This window comes from Stegastes partitus, unplaced genomic scaffold (genome assembly GCF_000690725.1).
Source record: "Stegastes partitus isolate 25-593 unplaced genomic scaffold, Stegastes_partitus-1.0.2 Scaffold888, whole genome shotgun sequence".
NCBI classification, from domain to species: domain Eukaryota; kingdom Metazoa; phylum Chordata; class Actinopteri; family Pomacentridae; genus Stegastes; species Stegastes partitus.
Window position 1 is genome coordinate 313527 of NW_007578619.1, and position 10701 is coordinate 324227.

The 10701-nt window shown below is 41.6% G+C and overlaps 2 protein-coding genes across 5 annotated transcripts in view; both read left to right on the top strand.

The window, feature by feature from the left end:
- The window catches only part of cxxc1b (CXXC finger protein 1b), a 6273-nt gene extending 1217 nt beyond the window's left edge, over nt 1-5056 (top strand). Inside the window, exons 2-14 of the mRNA XM_008293477.1 lie at nt 787-902; nt 1007-1107; nt 1191-1327; nt 1627-1782; nt 2024-2170; nt 2281-2388; nt 2489-2667; nt 3131-3338; nt 3515-3625; nt 3727-3776; nt 3854-3950; nt 4089-4241; nt 4516-5056. Coding sequence (XP_008291699.1) covers nt 787-902; nt 1007-1107; nt 1191-1327; nt 1627-1782; nt 2024-2170; nt 2281-2388; nt 2489-2667; nt 3131-3338; nt 3515-3625; nt 3727-3776; nt 3854-3950; nt 4089-4241; nt 4516-4662 — 1710 coding nt within the window. The 3' untranslated portion in view covers nt 4663-5056. The remainder of the gene's footprint in view (nt 1-786; nt 903-1006; nt 1108-1190; nt 1328-1626; nt 1783-2023; nt 2171-2280; nt 2389-2488; nt 2668-3130; nt 3339-3514; nt 3626-3726; nt 3777-3853; nt 3951-4088; nt 4242-4515) is intronic.
- A 2641-nt stretch (nt 5057-7697) lies between these two features.
- The window catches only part of mbd1b (methyl-CpG binding domain protein 1b), a 14393-nt gene continuing 11389 nt past the window's right edge, over nt 7698-10701 (top strand). For all 4 annotated transcript variants that reach the window (XM_008293472.1, XM_008293476.1, XM_008293474.1 and 1 more), the window contains exons 1-3: nt 7698-7777; nt 8225-8779; nt 9276-9416. In XM_008293472.1, coding sequence (XP_008291694.1) covers nt 8415-8779; nt 9276-9416 — 506 coding nt within the window. In that variant the 5' untranslated portion in view covers nt 7698-7777; nt 8225-8414. The remainder of the gene's footprint in view (nt 7778-8224; nt 8780-9275; nt 9417-10701) is intronic.

Genomic DNA, 10701 nt, shown 5'->3' on the forward strand with positions numbered 1-10701 from the left:
TATATTGTCAGACAAATCTCCACCACAATTTTACTGTAAGTTTATCCACGTTATGCAAGTTTAGGTACATCTGGCATATTAACAGGTAATAGATAAGAGCTTGATCACAATACAGCATCTCAGTTAATGTGATCCTTTCATGAAATCATATGTACACAGTTCACACAGTGATCACAAGTAAGAGTGCAACAGCCCAGACACAGTGATTACAATAGTCATAATTACACTATCCTGGTGCATGCAGCTAAGCCCTCACACATTTTTTCCTTTGCTGATGTTTAGGTTCTCTCTGACACACCTGCGTTGTGCAGCTCAGACCTCCCCAGCTTAGCTGCAGTTTACCCAAACCAGTGCTTGTTTTGACACCGCAATCAGGTCCAGTTGAGCACACAGTTGCAGTTTAAACTCTGTCTTAATTTGCAGCTAATGTACCGAGATGCAACAGAGTCTATGTCTGGTCCATAAATGTTGACATTTGCAAAAATAATATTAGAGCTGGGACTAAAGACTGGTCGGGAAATTCAATTTAGAGGCCAAAGTGGGAACATTGTGTATGTATATCGCCATGTATAAAAAAAGCAGAGTAACTCTGAACAGTGGAATGTGAAGCAGGTAGTCACTTAGCACAGCAGCTGCTTTAGAAACAAATATGTTGGTTTGTTATTACAAATACACATTGAGCCTTCTGCTCTCCTGGGAAACACATCCTGCACGTCACCAGTCAGGTATCGTTGGTGTTGGATACAAGTCCATCGGCTGTAATGTTGTTTGTGATTTACTTTTCAGGACAGTGAAATGTCAGACCTCGACCCTTTACCAGGACCTGAGACCAGCAGCATGGAGGGAGAGAACGCACCACTTTACTGTATTTGTCGAAAACCAGATATCAACTGTTTCATGATGTAAGTTTACATCACCAGTACTGTTGTTATAGCCATTCAGTTCCTGTGTATGCATGAAGTAATGCTCATTGACTTGGTTTTGCATTTAATTCTCGCACTGACAGTGGCTGTGACAACTGCAACGAGTGGTTCCATGGCCACTGTATTAACATCACTGAGAAGATGGCGAAGGCGATCCAGGAATGGTACTGCATGAGATGCAGAGGTGAATATGAACTCTTCTTTTATCGCAGTAGTTCCTCCTTTGTTTATATAAGTGAATAAGATTTTGCTTTGTTTGGTCACCAGATGGGAACTCCTCATTGGAAGTAAAGTATAGATCAAAGAAAAACCGTGACAAGGATGTTGAACCCGACAGATCTGACAGACAATACAGCACCCCGAGTACTCCCGAGTATAGGAGTGAAAGGCGGCGTGGATCTAAAGTAAGTTGTATGATTGTGAACAATAAACAACAAGTAATTAAAGATGAATTAAACAGTGATCAGTGCTTCTACAAATATACATGGTTTATTTTGAATATACTAGCTCTGTGTTGTATGGAGCAAGGATGCAGCTACTTGCCTGGAGTCATATAGAAGTGATAAGAGAGATAACAGACTTATTTTTAATAAAGTGTCAATAGCTACCTTTTTATAGGCATCAGGTTCGTATGGAGGATGTAAACACTGCACAGTTGCTACAATGGGGTGGCTCCTTTTAGTCATTGTTTACCTTTCTGCAGGTGAAGCGCTCGGTGCGTATGTGCGGGGAGTGTGAGCCCTGCAGAAGGACTGAGGATTGTGCCCAGTGTGACTTCTGCAAGGACATGAAGAAGTTTGGAGGCCCCAACAAAATCAGACAGAAGTGCAGGTTCAGGCAGTGTGAAGTACGAGCCAGGGTAAGTCACTTGTGATTTTTGTCACGTTTTTAAGTTGGATCATAACACGTGATAAGAATGCATCATTGATACTGTGTCTTACAATGTACCGCTTCAGACGCATTAAATATTTTAAATCAGAACCCAAAAAAAGATTTATTTTAGTCCTTGAGACTCGTAGCACTTCTGGTCTCTGGTGTATTTGTGCAGTCCCTTGTGGCAGCTTCAGAAACTACAACCTGTTGTGTTTTGTTTTGTACAGAAAATGCTGCGTGTGAAGGAAGAGGAGCTCTCTTTGCGAGAAAGGAGGGAAAATTCCCACCACAGACGGAGACGGTACTCTGACGACTATGACAGCGAGGCCGATCTCTACCAGCAGTACAAGGCGGCAGGGCTTGACGACAACATGGTAGGCTGACAATATTGAAACATATAAACGTGCCTTTGTAGATTTACAAAGTCAAAAGCTAAAACACTGGATAAGGAAGTGAAGTAACTGTTTGCTCTCCTGTCATGCAGGCGTGGGCTACCGACGACGACGACGAGCTGCCTTTCAGTCCTGTCATGCGTAAGAAAGCTATAAAGGTGAAGCACGTCAAGAGAAGAGAAAAGAAGTTTGACAAGAAGGTAAGACATTTTACGTGAACTGCTTCCAGATGGTAAATGTCGGTAACACATATGGTAACAACCGCTATTCTAACTGCATCTCTTTGTAAAAACTATTTAGAAAGAGTCGCGACGCCACAAGCAGAAGCAAAAGCACAAAGACAAAACCAGACACAGTGAGAAGGGGGAATGTCGGGATATCGCAGGGCAGCGTCAGTGTCTGGGACCAAGCTGTGTGGAGGCAGCAAGAGCCAACTCCAAATACTGCTCTGAGGATTGTGGCATGAACCTAGCTGCCAAGTAAGTCCTCTCACTTTTCACCTTCCATACATTAGCAAATATTTTTTTGCTGCTTAACTTTTTAAAAAAAAAGTACCTCGAACTATCTGTAATTCCGTTGCTTTGGGCAAAGGGTGTAATCAAAACCTGCTAGCTTAAATATCTACTGTTTATATTCAAATTACAAAACCATTGTCCCTCCTAGTGCTACATTATTTAAGTATGCTTCTTAGATTTAGCACAGTTTTTTGCTGTAATACTGTCACTTTGGCCCCATGCTGCCATGCATCAGGGCGAGCAAGCATAAACTTAGCTTTACTTTAGCTTTTGTTGGGAATTCAAAATTTCAAAGTGCTACTGTGCATTCCTTTCTGTCTCTTTGACAGTGTTTCTGTAGCTTTTGCTACCTTCTAACAAACTCCAAAGAAAATCCAACCATGTTGAGTTTATCAACATTTAAATCTTTGTACTTCTCGATCACCAGCCGGATTTACGAGATCCTTCCTCAGCGTATCCAGCAGTGGCAGCAGAGTCCCTGCATTGCTGAGGAGCACGGGAAGAAGCAGCTGGAGCGCATCCGCCGGGAACAGCAGAACGCCCGGCTGCGTCTTACTGAGATGGAGCGGCGATTTCACGAACTGGAGGGCATCATCGCCAAGGCCAAGCAGCAGGCGGTTCAGCAGGACGAGGAGGTGAGCTCGAAGCAGCCTGCGCGCTTGTTCATTCACTCACACTGCTTGTTGTGTTAGAACAGATTTTTTTGTAAAAAGACTTGACAGCAAAGACTGGCTGTCAAACTGCAATCTCAAACCTTTAATGTTAATTTGAAGCTACAGAAGAACGACATTGCTTTCATTCTTGTTTGCAGGTGAATGAAGGAGACAGTGAGGATACGGACCTGCAGATTTTCTGTGTGTCTTGTAGTCATCCCATCAATCCAAAAGTGGCACTGAGACATATGGAGAGATGTTACGCAAAGGTGAATGTTTTTTTCTTTTCTGTTGCTGCTAAGCATGGGACTGTACCGGGTGTATGTATGCAAACAAAACACACTAATGTCTCTAATGATTATCTTTACAGTATGAGAGTCAGACGTCTTTTGGCTCCATGTATCCTACAAGAATAGAAGGGTAAGAAAACCAACTTGTTGTTTGTAGCAGTTTTCTATGGTAACCTGCTTTACTTAAGATGATTTTTTTCCCTGCAGTGCAACCAGACTCTTCTGTGATGTTTACAACCCCCAAAGCAAGACGTATTGCAAGAGGCTTCAGGTTTTATGTCCAGAGCATTCTAGAGATCCCAAGGTCAGTAAACTCCCTTTAGTCTTTAGTGCGGCTCCTAACAAACTGCCTACTTGGTGTAAAACCGACACTGTTTTGCGAAGCATTAAACAGCATCAGTGTAGAGATTTGTAGTCATTTTTCTTTTTGCTTGGTGCCCAGATCCCGGTAGATGAGGTGTGCGGGTGCCCTTTGGTGAAGAATGTGTTTGAGCTGACAGGAGATTATTGCAGAGTCTCCAAAAGGAAGTGCAACAAGCATTACAACTGGGAAAAGCTTAGGAGAGCCGAGGTGGACTTGGAGCGAGTCAGGGTGGTGAGTAGGACTTCATGAATGTTACATGGGTTTGGAATTTCTGCAGGTTTTCATAGGAAATGATGAAGGAAATCCCACACCTTATCAAACTTGTATATGTCCATTCATATGTAAAAGGTTGGACTTTCTCTTACTTGAGATTACATCTGTAAAATGCAAACACCCTTTGGTCCTACACCCATAATGAGTAATTCTCTTACTTCCTGATGCTAAATAACTTAATCAGACCCATTCTTGAAGACGACCTGTTCCTTTTGTTTTTCTCTCTGCACAGTGGTACAAGCTGGACGAGCTCTTTGAACAGGAGCGGAACGTCAGGACTGCTATGACCAACAGAGCTGGTCTGCTCGCTCTGATGTTGCACCAAACTATTCAGCACGACCCCTTGACAACCGATCTCCGTAGCAACAAGGATAGGTAGTCGTCCTAGTCTGCTTCGGTTCTTGGATCTGTGGATCGCTGTACATAATATGAGATTTAAGTGCTAAGGATGTAAACTTATGGAATGATAATGACCAGTTGTTATTATTATTGTTTTAAAGCTCTTTTGGGGACATTTTTGCTTGTGTTTGATAGTGACAGTGGAGAGAAACAGGGAATGGAGGGATAGCTGCCCCCCTAACCTCTCGGCTATTGAATACAGACTAACTTGAATAAACCTGATTTTCTAACTAGATGATTATTTTAAGATATGTATATGGTAATATATATTTTTTTCCTGACAGTGATAGATAAACTACTGCTGAATGAAAACTGCTGTTTTTGGTATGGTCACCCACAAATAAACACCTTCAACTTGCTGAAAATGAGGTGTGCAAATGAGAGTGATGTGTAATTTATTCCACCATCTCTATGCCTTTTGAATGTGACGCTTTTAACTATTTAGCCTAAAATGCAGCTTAACCAAGAATGTGAACACGGTGTGAACTCACTCTTAAGCCTGTTTTTATCTATTCTTCACTAGAGCGGTAAAGTATTTCAGAGTCATCACTGCCGACTCCACTGGAAGAAAAAATGAGAAAACATGAGAATGAGGGGATATACAGGAAGGTAGAGGTTAAGAAGGAATGCATTAGTAATGTAAAGTAGTGTGAATACTGCAGTGTAGACGATGACCCAGTTATCAAAATACTAATATGCTGTTAATATTCTACCTTATAAAACTGAAATGGTACAAAAACACAAAGCATGCACAAAAACAGCAACACAAGCGTTCTCCTCGGTCATCATACCGTGTGTGTGTGTGTGTGTGTTGTAGCATGTTTTGCATTTAAAGGTCCCATAAGGAATTTATTTTATTACACTTAAATAAAAGCTGTGAGAATATGAAATGTCTTGGCCAAGAGTAAAGCATGGCAAAGGTTCTGCAGTTGCTGAAAGAGTGAAGTCTTCATGCAGTCCCAGCATCTGACCCCATAGGTGGCCTAAGTGCCATTTTGTAAACCGTTTGCTGGTATCCCAACTATCACAAGTCTCTCCTGACATTGTTTTCCACCCACTCCCCCCCTACCTGCACTCTTATCTTGATGATGTTCACAATCCACAGAAACTCTTGACCGATCCTGTTCATCAGCTTTACCATCGCAACTGCAAACAAGAAAGGGCTCAGAACAAACAACTGATGTAATCCTACCTCCTCCTGAACTCATCTGTCAGTCCTACTGCTCACTTTACTGCTGTCTGACTGCCCTCATACACATCCTGCACCACGCTCACATGCTTCTCCACCCAACTTCCTCATGTGTTACCAATCGTGAGTCCACAAATGCACAATACAACTCCCTCTGTGGTTCTCTGTTGTCGTACATCAGAACTCTCGCAGGCCTGATTCTACGAATGTGCAAAAGCCAAAAGACAGTACACTTTTAGTTTGATATTTTGCATCCACAGTTGAAATTTGAAACATAAATGTGTCACTTAATTATGAGTGATGAGAGGGAATGTGTTCTGAGTGAGTCTCACCATCATTAAAAACACAAATGTTGAAATCATGCAGGTCTACTCTGTATTGTTATTCTGTGCACCTGCATTTGGCTGGAAAACTTTAGTCTAATAGTTTGCTTGTTGTCCAAATATAATGCCATGGATTTTCAGAAGTGTTTGGGGAGGCAAAAATCAAACACCAGCAGTCACATGTGTGGATTTTCAGGAGGTATTCAGGGAATATGCCTCTTTCAGTTTTTAAAACAAGTGTATTTGTGCCCCCAAATAAAAAGATTACAAAGAAAAGAATTTGAATTTAAAAAAACTGCCAACATATAGTAATAGAAAAACAACAAGTTTCTTCTTTAGTAGGTCAAACACGTGTTCTAAATGTGCAGAAGGTTTTCGACATGAAAGAAAAGAGCAGAATCTTTCTGAAACACATGGATAATAATAGTATCATAAATAGTAAATGGATCTATAAATTACTTAAATGATCACCGACATGAAAAGGTGGCACCTACAGGTATAAAGAGGTCACTTACCCAAACAAAGGGAAGACAACAGAGGACAGTAGAGTTAATTATGCCTGTTTGTGTGTTGATATAGCAGGAATATTATTTAATGAGAAGAGCTGATCGACAGAATGCCTACAAGCCTTCCTGCAGTATTTTGGTGCCTGGATTTTAATTTCCTTTACATAAATTAAGTTTTCACTATGCTTTCCCACAACTTCACGATGGGACTGTTCAACTTCTTATTTACTACCATAGACTGTGTTTACAACAGTTCTGCGTTTACCGCGCTGTTGCATTCAAAGGTGCCTCTTACATTTGTGCATCTCAAACCAATGTCTGTTAAAATGGACCTAAAAGAGAATAAAACGGTACAGTATCATCACAACTTATCTCTAATAGTAGATAATTATTTTCAAGTTGTTCGAACACAATACATCTAGGATGATCTCTCACCATTAGAGAACACGAACGGTCTCATGGCTTTTACTTTTGTTGACGGTCCATGAACGCAGCGCAGTTAAAGGGCAAAGATGACGTAGTTTATCAAAGATGCTGGAGATCTATCCTCCCTTCTTTCCGTTTCCGTATCTTCTGACTGGACGAGTCCTGTGTTTGTGTTGAGTCCGCAGTTTACTTTTCTCCTTCAATATAATCCTTAACATGAAAAAAATGTTTGAACTAAGCTAGAGTTTGAAATCGTCGAAGAATGAATTGAATTCAGTAATGTATCATCGAGTATTTTTTTATTGTCTACAAACATTTGGAAATATTATTTTGCTATTTAAAATAGCTTGAATTTAGCGAGGTTACTGTCGTTTTATAATTCAAATATATTTTAAATTTTAAACAAATGTGTAATATTACTTGTTAATGAAAAATATATGTATGTTATTTAGTCCCGACAGGCAGCGACACGGACGAGGCGAGTGAGGCGGGTGTCCATCTTGACTGTTCAGCCCTCTTTGTCCCACCTCCCGCTTCTGCTAGTGCTACATGCATGGTAGCTATCTACGTTAGCCCTACCTCGTAAAGTGCAGGGGGGTAGCTACGTGTTGTGACTAGAGTGCCAAGCATCTGGGGAATATTACCCTGAAGGTGTGTGTGTTTTTTCTGTCGATCCACCCGATCACAAAGCTTTGTTAATGTAGTCACGGTACACAGATCTCAACTCAGCGATAACTGAAGCATATCGGCACAGGAATCAGGGGTGCTGCAAGCTAACGGTGGCTAACGTTACTCCCGCTTTGAGTTTCTACCCCAGCTAGCCTAGCGTCAGTCACAGTGGCTGCACAATGCTAGTATTGTCTGGTGTGTCGCTTAACTGTATATTAGGATACTACGGGTAGATAAAAATGCGAGCTTCCAGCAGTAACTATATTATTACCGACTGAGATTAGCAAGTGTCGCTGACGTTGTTTGAGCTGGCTCGCGACATCCCAATGCTAGCTAATCAACCGCGGACAAGTAGCTATACATGCGAGCTAACTTGGCAATAACACAGCATGGGACAGTGCTTAATCTCTGTTTGTAATCTTTTTCCAGGCTTTGTCATGCTATACTGAACAGCTGGAAGCCATCCGTGCGGTTGTATTGCCCTCCCAACCCACACAGGCCATTGCTGAATCCACCAGCAGTGTGAGAAGACACCACTTTAAATGGGACACAAAAGCGGTTGCGGAGGGTGTCTCGTTTGTCTCCAGGAAAACACTTTGTAGCCCAAACCAGTGCATCAATGGATGAGGAGGCTGAGAGCCCGCTCCCTGGCATAGAGCCTGTGGAAGAAGATGATGATGATGTGGAACCAAGAACAGAGAGCAAGAGCAGCGAGGAAGAGAGCACCTCTGAGGAAACACCAGCACCCTCAGACCTTCTCAATACTAAAGGACAGCTGAGCCCTGATCCAGTAGAGGAAACAGAAGCGGAAGACAAAGAGGCAGGTACCGGTGGTGAGCCTCCTGTCGACTGGTTTGAACCACTTGAAGATGATGAAGATGATGCCAACAGTAGGAATGATCCAGAGGAAGAAAGCCTGGCAGGAGAAAGTGAAAGGAGCGAGAGTGTGGCAGGCAGCGAGAAGGCTTCCAAAAGGATATATCAGTAGGTTCAATAATACTGTTATACACCTTTCTGTGGTCATGCGATGCTGATTCTCTGCAAATTCCTTGTTATTTGTGCTGCGATGTGATAATGAGCTGCATCATCTTTGGACAAAATGTAGATCTTTATGTCGGCATGCAAACACAGAAGCCAAATTGTTTCCTTTATCGTTTTTACGCTGGTGGTAGTGATGCATATGGGCTAAGATGCTGTGCTGATTTCCTGGCTGAATTCAGCAGGGAGTTGATTTTTACATAATCAGAGGAACTGTCAATGAAAATTAGGAAGGCTTTTGAACATCTTGTTATGTCCTTCAACTCATTTCAAACCTCTAGGCGTCTTTACCTCTGTCTGTTGAAAGTAAATGAAGGCATAACAATCACAGCGTATTAAAATAACATTTTCTTGGACAGCTTAATGTGCAGTTTGGTTTCCCCCTGGTGTAGCATAAAGATTTCAAACCTGTTTAATTCCCATCTCCTGTTTTTAAATTCAGGCTTCACGTGCCTCGCCGTAAGCGAACACATCCTGATGAGGGATGGGTCAAGTGGACTGTACTTGGAGAGGGCTGGAAACGCAAAGAGGTTGTCCGACGCTCAGGTTCCAGCATCGGCCAGAAGGATGTGTATTACCTAAGGTAAATACTGTCTAGCGCAAAGAAGAAATCCCCTCAAAAAGAAAGTGAAAGGAGGGAGCGTGTCCACCAACGGTGGCCCAGCACCTTGCTTTGTGTTGGTTTTTACTTTGTCACCCGTCTGTAGCTCACAGGGCTCAACAGTACTGTATAGACAACCTCTACTCCCACTCCCGAGGAGCTGTGGTCATAGAACATTTATAAGATTTGTGGTTTGAGATAGTTGTGGGATGGCAGGCAAGTGTGATTGTTAGCTCTAGATATCAAAACTTAACATTAGGATTTAGTTTTAATAAGAAAGCATAACACTTGGCAGTTGCTATTGAGAGTGATCTGTTGATATATGGCTGAACTGTTTCTGATAAAACCAACATCAACAACATGATACTGGCATCACATATTTGCCATTGGCCTCCCAGCTCTTGAAGTTATCAGCATTGGCCTTAAAAAAAATTCCTAATGGTAAACTGTCGTGTTGACATATTACTGCTACCACTATTTATACTCGTTCTGCCACTTCTTCTTTTTCTACTATCTAACTTATTGATGTAAACAGTGGTAGGTGGTGTAAGGGATCAACAATATAACCAAAACAATCAATATTTAAACTTTCAAATATCAGCCATCATTTATAATATGGTACTCGTTATACGATTGTAAACTTTCGACCTCAACGTTGTGAACTGTTGGTCAACAATAAAATCAGAGAAGTTATATCTATCAGCTAAGCAGTTTATTTTTTAAGAAATGCATTCGACAGCTGCAGGGCTGCAGGCCTACTTTTTACTCGTAGAACTGGTGCGAACAACTTTCTCACATGGTCGCACAAGCACATGATTTGGTTGCCCCCCTTCAACCCACACACACTTATTTTGATACAGCACAGCCAGAATCAATAATCCACCTTGCATCACTGATGAATAGTCTTTACAAAACCTAGTTTTGCATTCATGTAAAGACTGTCAGTGATTCGAGAGTTGATTTAATTTTGGCATCAGTCCTTTCTGATATCACTCCATAAACTGAGCACTGGCTTAACTCTGTGCTTGTTGCACACATAGACTGTATAAAAGATGGACGTAGCAACTGGCCCTGCAAAATGAAGCCAACCCGGAAGTGTCAAAAACCTGCAATATCACTACGTCCGCTAGATCACAGATCATGAAATACTGTATTCCTACAGCTCAGGATTTTTTTCTTGTTAGTTTTCATGTTCAAGTCCAGAGATCAGGTGGCCAATCTGAAAATAAGTCAATACTGAATTTTTAAAAAATCATCAACATTTTGC